At 34.0% G+C, this 17,813-nt stretch overlaps 1 protein-coding gene across 3 annotated transcripts in view; it reads right to left on the bottom strand.

Moving 5' to 3' along the window:
• Window positions 1-17,813, bottom strand: part of LOC131573653 (ankyrin repeat and sterile alpha motif domain-containing protein 1B-like) — a 409,781-nt gene that overhangs the window by 279,182 nt on the left and 112,786 nt on the right. For all 3 annotated transcript variants that reach the window (XM_058827806.1, XM_058827807.1, XM_058827808.1), the window contains one exon: window positions 14,125-14,290. In XM_058827806.1, the coding sequence (XP_058683789.1) occupies window positions 14,125-14,290 (166 nt within the window). The remainder of the gene's footprint in view (window positions 1-14,124; window positions 14,291-17,813) is intronic.

The raw sequence follows: 17,813 nt of genomic DNA, 5'->3' as shown, positions 1-17,813 counted from the left end.
TAAAGTATCTAAATTCCCAAGCAGCTTCAGAGAGATGTAGAAAGCTCAGTCTCACCCTGAAAATTTACATTTAATACATATTTACACTGAAAGAAGTATCTTGTTAATATATATTGTATATTGCATCCAGTGTACCAGTTATATTCATTAGGCATAAAGAACTTGTCCAGCAAATAGAATACACTACTAATACACAGTCAGAATTAAGGGAATCTTTATGGGCTTCAGTGGTAAATTTGAAAGTGATACCAAAGCATACGTACCAGAGTGGACCAGTTATATAGACCAATCTATTGCTCTGATAGTGTCCAAATGACTTGAGAAAGATAAAGGAAATACTGTGGATAATTTTGAAATAACACAATCCAGTTTTCAACCATTCACAGTCAATTTTAGGCACTACAGCATTAAAGTTTCTAATAACTCAAAACCCCCAAAAAACTTGATTGCATTTTTTAATTTCCAAATTTTCCATTTTATAATTAATCTGCCAAAACATGTCTGACATATTTTATATATTTAATTTGTACATTTAATTTTCATCTAAAAATACCAAAATTCTATCCTTTTTACTAATATTCCTGCATTAATTTATTTCCTATTTCCCACAATTCAGATGAAATTATATATTATAAAAGTATAATATATTTAGACATTATTAATCTTACCTTCTGACTGATAAACCAGGATTTACATAACTTCTCTGAGCGTTTAGAATCTTCTGAACACTTCAGCATATTTAATTTTGCTACTGTCACAGGTTTCTCTTCTTATTTTGGTTTTAGGTTCTCTAAGATCCATATGCTAGTTTTGTAAATTTCTTAAAATTCTTCCCATTATGTTTCCCCACTAATACAACCTACTACATTGATTATAGAGACCACAGATATCTAGTTTGGATAGAGTCCCAGAATTTTTGAGGGCTGCATTTAACTACATAAAAGAATGATAAAGTTAGCACAAACCTTTGTATATACTGAAGAGGTATGCCATTTGTATTTGCTATTGACAGCAAATGAATAAATCTCAATGTTTAGACCATGCAGCTTTGGTCCATTTATTTGATATGGAGCCAAATCATTATATTTAGACAAGAAGGAGTATTCCAGCACAGTGCAACAGAAACAAAGAGGGATTATAATTAAATAAAATTGTGGGGGGTTTGCCAAGTTTTATGGAGAAAAATATGGCTTGAAATTTTTCAAGTTTCTTTAAGTTAAAGTTCTTAAAATATAATAAAGAATCACAATTAAATCATGCTGGAATACACATAAGAATTTAACTGAAAGACCCACACAAGTCATATCACTCTTACTGGTCAAACCCCTAACCACTAACAACTTCCTTCTGCAAATGCCGCTATTCCATTAGAACACATTTTTGCTAAACTGATCAATGGCAAATTGTTCTTTTTGTATAGTTAAATCAGGTTGGATGAAAAAAACTCTAAAGGACAACTCACATAATTGATTAGTAGAAAGTTTTGTTTTTTTCAAAATTTACTTACACAGTATTCACAGAAAGTTCTCCCATCTTTTCACCATAATGTAAGACACAAATAGACGTAAAAGTAATGGTAATGGATACAAATTTAGTGTCATTCCCAGTCCTAGGGGTAATAAAATGTTTTTAATCGTGCTGCACTATTTATTATGTGTCTTCCATCATGGAGAGAATGATTTCTGAAAGAAAATATCATGAGGTAAACTGCATCTGGAGCTAGACTGGAAAGAATATTCCTGCTAACAGCTGGTTTTAATGTCATCACCCAGGACAATACATACAACGATACACTGTATTACAGAAATAATACATCCTGCTCTGGAGCCACAAAATTTGAAATGGTCTTTTTGAAGACTTTCTGTTTTCTGATACAATAAAGCAGCTGGGTATGGAAATATTCTTTCATATGGGTTCTTCCAAAACTGAGGTATTTTAATGCATATCAGGAAAAAGAAAGGTAAAGACTAGTTTGATATCCTGTTGCAGCAGCAAATTATTCTGAAATTAGATACTATTAAATATTTGCTGCATCTATATGTTTGTGGATTGGCAATAGAAACCCTTTCCCACCCTATTTGGATAAATAGCAAAATCCTAAATCTCTTGCACACTTCAAGTTTTCCTTTGAAGTGGAATAAAAAGAAAATGGTATAAAAAGAACAAAAATCAAGTCTCTGTAAAGTAAGAGAATAAAAATTTTTTGGCAGCAAGCTATATGTTGCCATCAGGACTAGCAGATGAGAAAGGGAGACAGAAGTAGAGAAAATGGAAGCAAATGAGTGGTTTTTATTTAGCTTCAAATAGAACAGGAGGAATTTTTTTTAAATGCAACACTGATGACCTTCACTAGAAATCAATGTTTTTCTATTTTTTAGTAATTTATTACACTGAATAAAGCAAATAAATCTGTTCATTATGTACAAAATTGGTTTATTTTAGAAATTGCTTAATATTTTCACAAATATTTTGACTTGAACAAAGTTTAGCAAGCTATGCCAAGATGTGCTTTCCAAATGTACCAAAGTTAATAGAGAAATTTATTAAAAAGGCATAATACATATAATTCTCATTAAAAAGAGTTCCCAGTGCAACACAGTTAAATGTATTAAAGTATTAAATACAATCTCTTGATTATTTTTACAAAACTACAATGTTTAAGTTGTTTTTTACTGGAAAAGTAAAGACAGTAGAAATAGGAGTATTTTTTAAAAAATAATAAAATCTAGTATTTCAGATCTGATTCAGGCCAATGCTGAAATAAAATTATTGGTGTGGCTATTCAGTTGATTGTATGATAGATGATAAAATTATATTCCAATTTTGACACAGTCAGTCACCAATATAAATTCTCCTAAAGGCTGCCAGTCAGAAGAACCAGAAAAACTTTTAGTTTGTTTGGTGGTGAGTAAAGAGAAGAGTTACTGCATGGGGTGTCTGGCTTGGAGCTGGGATGCACACAGGATGTACCCAGCAATGAACAGAATTCTTATATTCTGTGATACAGATACAGTCACTCATATTATAGTCTGACACTTAGGGTTCTCAACTTGATCTTCCACATCCCTTATATGGGACTTAGAAATACAAGGGACTGCCCACGTCATCAAACCTAATAGCTAAATCAAAGGTAACCACATAACAAAACTGTGCTACACGTCTACTCACCATCTACAGCAAGTCACAAAACATTCCCTAATAAACTGTGTTAAACTTGCCACCTTCAATACAAAAATATTAAAAAAGCTGGCAAAACTACACAAGAAGCAGGAGCAGGAGACATCAAGAGCATTGGTGGTGCTGACAATGTCTAGAGCACCCTAAGATATGTATATTGCTGTGTCTATCAATTAAACATTCAGAGCTGAGCAGCTTTATCATATGAAATTGAGAGATCATAGAGTGGAGAAATTAATCTTCCACAAAAGACAGAGTTCTTTGTTTGATTCAACATGTATCTATATTGAATTTCAGTGTTTCAGAAAACAACTTTAGATTTTTTTACAGTGCTTGAACTGCATTGCATTATAGACATAGGTAAAGCACTAGCTCTTGAGCACTGGATCTCTCAAACTATGAGACTCAATTTCATCTTAATGCAAAATAGCACAACATGCAGTCTTGAATATAACAGGAAAAAAACTATGAGCCGAAGACAACTGGTTCTTCCCAGCTTCTAAAATGGAGCAAGAGTCAAACCAAAAAGGTTTGCAGAAAATTCAAAGGTGCATCAGGAGATAATATTACAAAATGCCTATTAAGATCTCTGTGCAGTGCTATACCAGTTCCAAACATATTCCTCTAGAATGCACCAGATGCACATAAACTGTAAACAAATCAATAGTCAGATGAAGTTTTACTATTATTCCTAGTATTAGCAATTTGGTGAATTTTACAGAAGTATTATTTTCCATTTATCTATTAACTTACTGCCACTTACAAAAGGCACTATCATTTACATCTGCTCAATTATCAAACAATCCCATCAGCACTTGGAGGTGTAGCATTACTTACTAGAATGGAATATGTTCTGTGTGGTCTATATATATTCCAGTCCTAACTCAAAAGTACTACAAAGGAGGTTGCAATAGTCATTTAACAAAGAAAAACTCAAATCCTGCTAAATAATATTTTCATGTGGGCTTAAAAATGCAAAACAGCCAAAAATAATTATGTTCCTTTGAATCATTGTTTTGATTTGAAAAAGGGTTTTTGTCTGACAGCATGCAGTCAAGTGTATAATGAGATCATTCTAGACAGTAATCACACCAGGATGGATGAAACTGAGCGTTGGTCAGAATGCACACACTTTGATGAGCACTCATTTGCAAAAAATTGACAAAAACTCCTGTGAGGGCTAATTTTTTTCAACTGCATTTTAATGAATAATAATAAAACCCAATGAAACATCAAAAAATTTTTAACACATATCAGGCAGAAGGTTTTTCTCTTGGTTTGTAGCGAAAATGGGAGCTAGTCCTTCAAAAAACAAAATTACTTTAATGCAAACATATTTACTGGAACATAGTGGATGGGTGGAGACGTGCACATATTCTGATAATGAACTGATCCCATGGTATCAGCCATCCCCATGTGCTTTAACTTCAAATATGACAGTGTATTTTTAAGAATAACATTTCATTCTTCAGGATATTATCAGAGATGCTATCCAGGGGAGCATATGATGAGGAGCAATTATCCTAATTATATACTAAAAACCTTTTAGAGGGATGATAAGGTTTTAAAGGAAAGTACATTAGAGCTGCAGTATGTAAGAATTGACACGACTTGTGCAACCTCAATTCAGCACATGCATTCTGAGGAAGCCTTTATGATTATAATGCTGTTTCTCCACACGACCTCTGCTGCATCAAGGTCATAAAAATGTGGGGGAAATGGACAATGGAACAAACAAAATTATGACACATTACCCTAGAAATGTGGCAAGAGCAATATTATTACAAACCAAGAGATGGAAAATATTTTCCCTAAATGTCAAACAGAAATTTACACGAAAATATTCAAAATGAATGTTAAATGAGAGTTACTAAAGCTAGAAAGTTTTAATCAACATATCTAATTTGTATCCAAGAACTCCAAAAGATATGACAAGAATTCATCTCAACAAATGGTGCTATTTCCTAATAGATATATTGATAAGATTTAAGAAGACTAAAAGGAAGCTAATGGGGTCACCTTGGTCATTATAGGCTTTCAGCCTGAGACCAGAAATAATGGAATCGCTGATATAGATCACCATTAATAATAAATGGAAGGGACATAAGTTATGCAAATTAGAAATGCTTCAGAAAAACTGGATCTTATTATTTAACCTGTGTTCTTAAAATAAAATGTTAAGTTTGTTGAATAGAGGTAAACACTACAAGTACGTTTGGATTAAAAAAATTTATTCAAATGGCCTGTGTTTGCAGTGGAGGAAATTAATTTTTTTTTAATATTGAATTGTTCCAGATACATGTGCATGAGAAGAGTGCACTACCCAAATGGAAAAAGGTAACAGTTTAACCATCTTTATCCTGCAAATCCGTTATGGGTAAAAGGAGTGTCAAAAAGCCTACATAAACCTCATTCCTTTAATGCCCTTTGTCAGGATTCTGAAAGCTGCCAGTTAAATGGGCAAGAGTCAGCCAAGAAAGCACTCTAGAAACAGCAATCACTGAATATTTCTGTCTGTTCCACTGTCTACTTCTCAGTTTGTGACACTGAAGTTTTATTTTAGCCCTACAGGAAAAATTCTAATTTTGTCAAAAGTCAAGTTAAGTGAAAGAAAAAAAAAAAAAAACAACCCAACAAAAAAAACCCCACAGAACTTTTTTTATTTCCAACACAGCAAAGAATTCATTTTTAAAATAGTTCCTTGGGGTTAGAGTCTACCACTCATGTGATGACAAAATTGGAGGATTTTAATTTTCTAGCTATTAATTTGAGAATTTTATGATAATAGAGGTTTGTCCAAATACAAAATTTCCCTGTTTAAAATAGAATAACTAAGGGAACAGCTGTGTTAGAGGAACCTTTGGTTTTATCTCATCCTGCCCAGGACTGCTTAGTAGGGAAAGCCAGTGGATGAACTCCTACTGAAACTTTTTATCATTTATTTTCCCTCATCTCTTAATTTGCTCTGTTAATACATTTATAATTAGAATAAAATCCTAATGAAAATGGTGCTTATTTTGCACAAGTCAATTTTTTTTCCTCTCCCTTTCTAACTGCTAACAAAAAATCCTGATTCCCACATTGTAAAGGAAATTGAAACAATAAAGCATAGATATGTTTTCTTCTTTAAACATTAGGGAGGGAATATGTGGACTGTGGGTAAATCTACTGACAGCAGGCTACAGACATGTCAAGAAAGAACATGGGACAGTATCTCTGTCCATAAAGTGAATACAGACCACCAGAGCTTGTTTCTTGGGTAATACGAGAAACCTGCCATACCTGGACAACCTAGGAACAAACTTCACTGTGGAAATAACTTTCAGACTGTCCCACTCACCTCCTGAACACTACCCAAATATAGCTAGAGTGGGCCACAGCTTTAACATGCTGTCACAATGTGGTTGGAAGGAGGTAATTAACAGGGCAGAAATCAGGGTTACACACCTCACCGACACATCTACAGCCACTTCCAACTACAACAGTGTAGCAGATAATTTAAGAGGCATCTTCTCCTGATTTCAGACAAAATCAAAAGGGAAATATGTGAGAATATTTCCCAGATAGTACCTCATTTTTCATTTCATAATACAAGAGACAATTTTCCCAGTCCCATATCGATCCTTAATTGACTAATTCATAATTTTAATGAAAAACCTTCTTTTGGAAGATAAGTTATACAGTGAAAATCTAACCAAACTGAAATAATTGGCAAAACATTTGTTAACATCAAGGATGTTAGGAATACATGTCAGCCTCTGAGCCTCAGATCACTTGAAGACCTACTCATCAAGACCAGGTGATATACATCACCTGTCTCCATAACAGTGACCAGCAGAGGACCACGGGTGAACTGTGCTCCAGTAGGAGATACAGTATTTTAAAATGTCAGTAGAAAGCATCCTAATTAAATACTATCATACAAAAAATAGGTATGAAAATAACATTGTAATGAGACAAAACCCCCAGGCTTCTCATATTTTGGGGATTTGTACTTTGAGAAAATAAAAGAAACTATAAAATTCCAGAAAATACTTTAAAAATTAAAAGAAATTATAAAATTGCAATTTCTGTAATAGAAACAGCTACAGCAGCAAATACTCTAGGCATAAATTTTGCAAATATTTTCTGGTTTTGAAGGGTGTTTAAAAAAGTACTAGCTGTACTGAAGAAAAAACCCAGCAAAATACAAGATAGAAGAGCTATTGTATATTTCACTCTTCCATCTCTTTCTCTCTTGATTTTCATTAAAATGTCACATGAAATTAAAAATATTAGCTGTAAATATGTATTAATGTATTAGACAAAATAGCTTCTGATAAGTGTGCACTATGTCCTGTGGCAATTGGAATGACAAATACAAAATGTGTCATCACTGAAAGTCAGGAGAAGGGTACTTTGGTTTCTGGTAAAGTGTTCCGGCAAAGATATGTATCTTGAAACTCTGAATGTGAACTTACAATACTGTAAATTAACCTGTTAAACAAGTAAATTGATCCATTCTGTACCAAATTATCTCCATTTGGCTCAAACATAGGTTAAAGGAAGAAAAAATAATAGGAGAGAAAGAAAAATATTTAGGTCTTGACACTAAATTTCACTATTACTAAGTTATTGTCTAAAAAATCAGCTGAAAAAATTTGATATTTCTCAATTTTTACTTTGAAGTAAATTTTACTAAAATGAACATAAACAGCAAAATCAAACTGTTTTCATTTGGACTAAATATAACATTTAATTGGAAAAAGATATCTGTTCTCCAGTTCAACCACTTCAGTTGGTATAAATATTATAACCCAGATTTTTTTTCTGAAACTTTGTTGGAGATCTCCAACTTATTCCAAGACAGAATGTTAGGATATCTCTGTCTTGACATGAATACACTGAAGTTGGAAATAAGAAGCCTCTTAATCACTAGCACAGATTAGTGATTCTAATACAGACTTCTATGAAGAGTAACAGGCACAAAACCCAGATATTTTGAAGATCTTGAAAGGAGCTACACAAAGGCTAGAACCTAATTTTTCTCCCTTTAAGGGGTGTATTGTCATCATCTCAGGGCACTGTGAGACTCTCCTGCTCATTCTCTCTATGGTCTATGATACCCTTTCTGTGCTAAATGTGAAGGGGGATTATATTGTGCAAAACATCCTGAGAACTCAGAACCTTTAGTTAACAACAGGAGCATTTCTCTAAGGTAAAAAATTACTTAGAGAAGAAAATGCTTGCTGCCTAAGAATTGTTCCGCTATTAGGTTGTTATGGAAACACAACCCTCTTTTGTCAGTGAACCAACTCCACCAAAGGGATGCTCGATACACACCTATGTTACGATACACACCTATGCCTGTGTTCTGTAATGACAACCTCTGAGTGGCTCTTCACTTCTCACTCAATTTACAGACCAATTAAACTCTTTGGAGATAATGTCCCCTTGAGCAATAGACCAAACAATAAGGGACATGTGATTAGCACTCATATATCATCACAGAATCACAGACTATTCTGATAATAATAATTGGAAGAGATCCACAAAATCATCAAAATCCATCTCCTGGCCCTGCACAGGACAGCCCCAAGAATCACATCATGTGCCTGAGTGTTGTTCAAGCACTGTGATGTCAAGTCACGTCCTGAAGCACTAGTAAGTTTTAATGGCCCTGACAAGCATTCCAAGGTTCTCAAATCACATCCCTGCTGCTTAGAAAATTCAGCACTGATGGCAGGTAGGTAGTAATATTTTTGAAGATGCACCAGAATATCAAAAGCCTTCATGGACAGTCAGTTGTTTCAGAAACATTTGTGTGAAATTAGGCTAAATTTCATTAAGTATTTTCAGCTGGTTCTAGACCAACTGTTACACTGCCTCCTTTATTATATACTTCCCTCTACACAACTAAGATGATTTTTCTTGATCATTAAATACTATTTCTTGAAAGCATTTAATCTGGGGGAGTTAGATGGTGGGTCATGTGTTTAAGTGCACTATATCCTGCTATCTCTGGTTTAAAAAGCATACTTATATGAAATACAGCTCTATTAGCAGTCCTTCTGCTTGAAGCAATTCGTTTGAGTGGCTTTCAGAAAGGTTTGTGTGTGACCCTTCAGATCAATTAGAGTTTCAAGGTGATGAAGCATTGATGACTAAAGCTACATTCTTGAATTTCCATTCATCCAGACAATTTTTTATATCTGGCAGTGTGATGGTTCCTTCTTGTGGCCACTTTTCACTGCTTTGCTTATAGCTAGAAAATAACTACATAAAAGTGAAGGTATAAAATCATCAAGTTAGAAAATATGTATTTGGGATCTTAGTCTCAGTCTGGTAAACTGAAGTGGGCAAATATTCAGGATTACTGAAGTCAAACAGAAACTGATGATCTGACAAATAGATCATCTTTACTTACCAAGCCAAGTATTAGATGATTTTGGAAACTAAGTAAAAGACATATTTTAATGCTGATAAAAATGTTATCATAGCTAGGCTATTTTTCAATTCAGGTTTCTGGGGAATAGTCTCCTAGATATCTGTGTGAGACTACTGACACGGTGTTATACAGCTGAGGCAATCTGACACACTGAGTACAATTTTTCAGGTTCGTTTTCATTGTAATGACAGGAGAGGGATGCCAGGCTGTGAAAGCAAAAGGAAAACCCTAATAGTGCAAAGAATTGGCCAGCTTGGGGACAGTTTGACATACTGTATTAATTCAATGTCAACAATTTTTTTATTAATTTCCCTGTTGTGATTATAAGGCTTTAAGTAGAAGGTATGAAGAATTACAGATTCATTAACTGCCTGGTCCTCCTTAAGGAGTCACTGACATTTAAGCACAAATCAAAGTAATTTTTTTAGATAACAAAAACATCCTGACTGACAACAGCAAGATTGCTTCAAAGTACACTTATCTGGGAGAAGGAGCAGAATAGCTGCTATCACTTTCTTTATGTTTCAGCTCCTTGTCTTGTGCTTGCCTGCCTGCTATAGGCTACTGGCAACACATCACATATCTCAGGACAATTTCTATTCCCTGATAGAATCCATATCTTTGATATAACTGGGTAGAATAGTTGTACAAGAGCTGTCTTCAAAATTACTGGCTTGGGAATTGCTGACTTGTGAATTGAGAGGTTGGCATAAGTGAAGCCCCGTACTATTTGCCTTATTTCTCAGCTGGATTGTGCAGCCAACCCTGAGTTCTGCTTTGCCACAGCTCACCTGTTTTCATAGTTGAAGATGGTTCACTAAGGTGTCCCTGACCTGCAGCCACAGTGAAGTAATATAACGAAACACAATAGGTTCTTGAACTAGAATTCTCTTATCCAATGGTGATTCTCATGGAGTTTATATAGAAAAATGTCTCTTGTCATTGAGATGCTTTATTAAAACCTTTGTTAATCGGCCTAGATAAATCAAATTTCGTAAGGAGGGTGGTTGCTTTTTTCTTCCACAAGTTTGTTTGGGAGTAACAAACAGAAACAGAGCTTGAAAAGTCCTCTCTAATTCCTGATGATACTCAAGGAGACCTAAAAATAGTTAAAATACTATTCGCCATCACTCACTATTATTGAAAATGTAACACGTAAACTTCCACCTGGTGTAGAATTCAAAGGTAGAATTTCATTTATCATTTCTGCAGTAGAAATGATAAAAGCAGTCTCAAAGAGATATAATCTTCCTACTAGGTAGGGACATGTATGTAACTACAACTGAAAAAAAAATAAATCAGCATTTGTTCTGTAAAGCAGCTCAGATTTAATTCAATTTTTCTCCTAAATAAAATGAATGACACTATGAGGTACAAGGATGGACTGTGGTACAGAATGTCTAAGCTGCTAAGAGTACAAGTCTATAAGGGTCTTTAACATCAGAGTCCCAAAAGCAGACTGGTGGTATCACCTAAATCAGTATTCTGGACTCCATATAAGTGACCAAAACCTCACTAACTAAATAAAAGTCTTTTGAACTTCACTTATACATTTCTGAGAGGATTTGTTGCTTTAATTCACAATATTTCATTACATCCCTAAAAGCAAAAGGACAATACCAATGCATGGCTTATGAACTCATAAAATTTCATGACTACTTCTCAAAATTAAATATGTCACGTGAATTCTTTTTTAAATAGAAGTGTAAAAATTAAAATGAGTAGCAGAAATATCTACTTTAGGTAGATATTGAAGTTTAAGGAATAAATATATTGTCCTGGAATAGGACAGTACAATATTCAACAGGACAATATCCAACAGAATAATCAGTCAGACTGATTAATGAATCCATTCTTTTATATTCATTTTATGAGATGGATCAATGAAATTTTACCCCCAAATTTATATTTTACTTAATGGAATAAAATGGTCTCAAAGGCTGTAATATTTCACATTATTTCTATCATGTCTTAACTATTAGTTTAAAGGTAGAAGTGCTGAGAGATGCTTATACACTCTGCCAAACTTGCCCTATCAACCTATCACAGGAACAAAGAACAGTTTAACGTGGACTGAGACACACAAGCAATCTTTTTTACTCTGAAGTCTGTCATAATTAGAAGCAACTGCTGAACCTGTGAGCATAAACCAATAAATGCAACTATTCCTTTTCCTATATAAACCTAATTTCTTGCAAACAGAAATAAAACTCACACAACACAGGCTTTCAGAAGTAGAGGTAACCAACTTTATGACTACTTTTATTTGCTTTCTATTCAGTTTTTCTCCCTGAAAAAGCCCTTATAATTTTTTGCATGAGATCTTATCCTCTGTGATTCTTTACCAGTTCAACAATAAATTTCAGAACTACAGAGCAGTCTGTTTTTTCTCCCCAGAGCCCTACATATCACATAATAAAGAAATTTGAAACAGTATTCCCAAAGGCATGTCTCAGTGACACAAAAACTGAGGGAAATTCAGGAAAAAAAGCACGCAAAATTAGATATTTCTTTTAAATAAATTATTTATAATCATATGTAACTTATTCAAGCAATAAATCTATATGATCTAAAGTGGCAGGGTGACTTCACATACAATTATGCCTAGAGTTAAATACCTTATAACTGAGAGTAACATGATTTATTTCATTTGGTCCATTTGTAGTATAAGTTAAGAGCCAACAGGATTCTAGATATGGGTTTCAAGCCAGGCCAGTTAAATGAATTCTACATTTATAGCTTAAAATGAAACCACATTTTTCTATACAGGCAAATGTTCTTCCCAATAAAATGCCAAGGGGAAAATATCATAGTGGTATATGGAAAACTAAGAGAGAAGTAATTACAGTACATTTGTATTGTCAACTTGCTGATCTTGTTAGATCTTCTAAATATCATGCATGACCTCATCAATGTCCTACACCTTCTGTGGTTATACTCTAGGCCTCTGATCTACACTATTTTAAACTTTACACAAAACATACTTCCAGATTAAGACATAGAAATGTCCTCTATAGGATCTGTGTTTCACACTGATCTTAATGGACTTATTATGCCTCAGAAAAATGCTTGCGTTTAGTGGACAGCACAATTACAAAGCCTGGTATTTTAACTAGTGAAAACTCCATCTTTTAAAAAAAATACTGATTACAATGGGAAGCTATGTTGTTGAGACCCATTACTAAGAAGGCATGTAATTAACTCCCCCTTACAATTTACTGGATATATGTATGGTAGTCTTTCCACTGCAATACATATGTTTATGGTAATTGTGTGAGTAGAAGTGTGAAAAGCAAAGACGATTTGTTATTTTCTTCCTCTACTGAAAAACAGCCCACAATATTGTCCTGCACAGACTAACTTTTTTAGATTATCAGAGCCAAAATCATCAGAGTCATACTGAAGTTCAAGTCAGATTCTAGCCCATTCTGTGCAACTATGACATAAATCTTTATAACCACCTTTTAGACTGCTGCTTATAATGCAGGTTCCACCAAGTCTTCCTCAGCCCAAATTTAATAGAAAGTTTGGAATTACAATCCACTCCACCTTACCTTGCAAACTCTAAAGCTGTATCTTGCTATCTGGCCCTCATATACTATGCCTGATATAGCTCTGGCACTCTTTCAGTATTAGTTCAGCTGTGAAATCAAGAAGGTTCTTCCCTTTACACAAACCAGATCAGTAACACGATGTTAGTCAACAGCCATCTGTCATCCTCGCATATAACCCAAATCATGACTTCTAATCAAGATCTCACAGGTCAGAAAGTCAATTGCCTGTTTCAAATAGGTCTCTGCTGCTGAGAACTGTCATTTGTCAAAGCAGACTCAGTCCAATTACTTAGAGCAAAATGACTATATTCTGAAATTCCTGTACCAGGTGGTGACTAATGAAGAGTTCAAACAAGGGTAATGGAAGAGATCATATCATTTTGGAGAACATAAACAGAATTCTTACAGATAATATCATCCTTACAGATAATATCCGATTTAGCATAATTCTATCAGTTTTTAACTATTTTAACTCGCTGTTGTTCAAACCTATATATAACACAAACAGCAGCCTGTCAAACTGTCATTTAGTATTTCTCTTAATCCTCATTCACTATTTAATTTTTAAAAATGGATCAGATATTCTTTCACATAAAATGAAAATGCAGATTACTTTAAATTTTGAAGTAGTTCCATAATGTTGTTGCTAAGCAGTACTTTGAAAAAAAAGAAACAGGTTGGTTAAAGGATTACTGCAAAAGGCTTGTCTACAAGAAACTGAAAACCCAGCTTTTCACAACCTTGTATTTATCTAGGAAAGTATATAAACATCTGCTTTGTTTTAATTTCTACAACATTTTGCTATTAATCTTTATTCTGATGTGAATCACTTATGGTAGCTAATGGATATACCTAACTAAAATCATACTGTGATAAATAGAGTACTGCATGCTTAAAAATAGAAACCTATATATTCTATAGATTAACACTTACACCAATGACTGTGTAAAGGATTATTTGATTTACCTGGTCTTGAGGAAGGAACTCTTGCTATCTCTAGAGAACAAGGCTTTTTGGTGACTGCTATGTCTATCGAATCACAAAGACTGCTGTTATTTTCTGAAGGAACTGCATCCAGAGGTACAGAGGGTATTGCTTCCAATGCATAACCTCTCTTCTTTGAATAAGATTCCTGAAATGCAAAAATTAAGTAGGTAAGAGAGATATTTCTCAGATGACACAGTAAAAGAACCAGGCTCAATAACTCTAGCTAGCAGGGTTTTGAATTCAAGAAATTAAATAGCGCATTCTGCATAAACCAAAACTGCAACAGACCAGAAGGATTACTTGCATGTTAAAAGATAACACTTCTTATTTCTTTAAATTTTTGATAATACTGTTCTTGTTCAGTTTACAGAAGAACCTGATTCACCAAACTTGTATTTAATGAAAACTGGATTACTGCTTTCGCCGCACCTGATTTGCCAGGTTGTAATTCAGGGGATGTCTCATTTTCTTTTTTAATTGTATCTCATGACAGCAACAATTACATTAACCACTACAATTACGTTCTCTTCAGGGATGGTTTTACAAAATGTTTATATTACATCTAAGAAAACTAAAAATACGCCTTCTACATATGGATGGCAGGATCCCAGGCTGTGAATGAGGATGAATTACTGCTCTACATTTGAGCAAAATAATGACAATAGGTCCCATAACAGTGATACATACAGCAAATTCTACTGATTAGCAAATGTTGAGGGAGGGGAAAAAGGGAATTAGAAGTTTTGCTAGGACAGTAATCCAATCAAGCAGCCTGTTTCTAGTTTTGAACATGAATAAGAAGATAATATCCAGTTTCAGCAGTGATTTATTTACCAGAGATTTATTTTTTTTTTAATCCCAGCAGAAAGCAATTGCATGGGCAAAGACATATTTCCACATCTTTCTTACACTGGACATATGATGTCTCTGAAAGTCAAGCATCAGACATAAATCACATATGATATAATAAAAGGCAAAGGGCAAGAAAGCACCCTGACAGTTAGATATTATCATAGCCCTACTCAGAAAATGATTGAAAAATGCAATGTCTAAAACAAAATGTGGAATAACAATTTCTTCACCAAGAACTGGTATTACCTAAGGGAAGCTATGGCTGTAGGTAACAGCGCCTTTTCAGATAAATGATTTATACTGTTAGGAAATAATTATATGACTCAACTGTTCAGGCTTTTCTTGTTGTACTTTTTTTTCCCTGGTCATTGCGCTCATTTGATCTTTATGAGAGTTCATAGTTTGGCAATAATTCAAGGCCTCTTGAAGGATAGGGTTACGATGGCACCAAGAGCAGCTTCACTTCAAAATTTTTCATGACTTTAGTAGAGACAGATTTAAATCCCAGGTTAAACTAACAAAGAACTTGAAAATGAACACTGGGAACAGTGATCAGGGGAAAAAATCATGTGAATAAAATAAAAATAATAATATGGTGCATTTGTAATTTAAAAAAAAATAGTATGTACTAGGAAATACAAAATTGGTGGTCAGCATTCAAAAAATATATCTAAAAGAGGAATGTGATTGCATCCCTACCTCTTTCTCCTTTTACAGTTTCTATCCAGTCAGACTATGAGCTCTCAGTAATCTCACAGATATAAACTAATAATAACTAGTTTCAGGTAGTGGACATAATAAGGATTATAAAATTTTCCAAGTAGGTCTCCTGCAGCTCCAAAAGTAACTTTATTAACATCAGCCACTTCATTCCTTAAATGTAATTAATAGAAAATTATACAGATGCATCAAAGCAGCTGAAGTGCAACTGCAGGACAAGAGAAGGAATCCTTCCAACCTTGAAAAAAATGTTTTACCCTGTCCATTTAAGCATGCTGTAAAAAGGCAGAGGCAAAAATTTATTTACAAATGCAATGACTGAAACAGGAGACTTCAGTTTAATCCTTGTACTCTTCTAGAAACATGCATTTAAGTCAGAATGCCAAAAACCTAATTATAGTAAATCTGCCTAGAGAAGCACATGAAGAAATACTGCAGCCTTAAAATTGTCACAAAACACCAAAGTTAAATCCTGTTCAGTGCCTGAATTCAGCTACATTTAAAAAACATTAAAAATTTGTACACAAAACATTACAATAGACATTGGATCATCCTTTGTGTCACCCAGTATTCTGTCTGTAAAGGTAACCAACAGTGCTGACCTAGAGAACAGCGAAACCAACATGAGATCAGGTCAAGCACATAATATCTGCTTCTCCTTCTGCAACACCTTGTGGGTCTCACACTTCACAATCCAAAGGTGCTCACTTTGTTTCACAAGTCTACCAATCCAACTTTTTAGAATTACCTTCTCAAGCTGCCTTTAGAGCACATGTCACCTTTCATAGTTCACATGCCCCCCGTTTAGTTTTTAGCTATCTCACCAAGTTTGACATGGCTGTTTTATACTTTAGATGGCAATAAAGGGCTGTTCTTTACTTATCCTCTCCTTGTGATTTCACCGGCATATGCACTTCCCATGTCCTCTCCTTCAGGGAATGAGAAATACTAACCTACTCACCCAGCTGTTCTGGGATTTTGACCCTTCATCCTCTCAGCCTTCAGTGCTGTGACAGGAATCACATTTTCTCAGAATTCCTCATTCAGGATGAGGGTTCACCAAGTAGTCATACTGACATAATGATGTTCCTTTTTCTGTATTCTACTCCTTTCCTAATTGCTGTTAACATTCAATTTGATTTTATGACTGCTATTTAACATTCTGTAATTAACATTGCATGAATATAAACATCAGAGAAGAATAAATAAAAATGATGGGGCTACTCAGAAAGTGGTTTGAATGTAAACTACTGACAATTAAATTCTTTCTAAATATCTCTCTAATAAATAAAATGTAATAATAGTATGTCCAGCAGAAGTTAAATGAGTTAGAGCCAAAAAAGAATTGTTAATACTTTAGAAAACCTGGAATTCTATCAACCATTAAGTGAAGATGATAAACCTTGTTAAAAAGTACATATGTAGTAAAAAGAAAAAAGAAAAATTCTCATTGCTGGAGAGAAGCATTGTATAGTCTTCTGGTTGCTGTAAAATGTTCTCCATTTTGCTGGTACTGAGCATTTCTAGAAATTTCTAAAATTTAAACTAATTCACCAACTTTAACTTAAGTGTTAGCAGATGTTGTAAGATTGTCTGTAAGTATCAGCATGAAGCCATGTGATTTTGTTTTTTTCTAAGATTGAAAGCTCTTGACCAACTGCAATAACAAGTAACTACAGTAATTCTACACGTCCAAGTTACTATCAACGGCATAATAAAGCCTCCTAAAATACTTTTCCTTTATCTTTAGTCCTGAAATCAAAATGAGGCTAATTTTTGTTTTAAAAATACAGAATATTCAATCTCAAATTTCTGTTAACCATCCCAAATTGCTGAACATGAGACATATAACTGACCACCAACATCAGGACAGAATTTGTCCTTATTTGAAATTATAACTTCATAACAAGAATGTGTTGGTCTGGTAGTACATTAAAAGAAGTATTCTTTGTGGAAAGGAAAAAAAATACATACACAATAGAAATTTAAAAAAAACAACAGTATTGAGAGTGAGTGAGTAATTTTAGTGGGAAATCACTGGAGAACAGTTGCCTATACTGATAAATATAAATTAGATTTTTTCGTCTTGTAGAAAG

The sequence above is a fragment of the Poecile atricapillus genome, chromosome Z (assembly GCF_030490865.1).
Source record: "Poecile atricapillus isolate bPoeAtr1 chromosome Z, bPoeAtr1.hap1, whole genome shotgun sequence".
NCBI classification, from domain to species: domain Eukaryota; kingdom Metazoa; phylum Chordata; class Aves; order Passeriformes; family Paridae; genus Poecile; species Poecile atricapillus.
The sequence above is the reverse complement of the archived record's forward strand: the minus strand, read 5'-3'. Positions and strand labels throughout refer to the sequence as shown.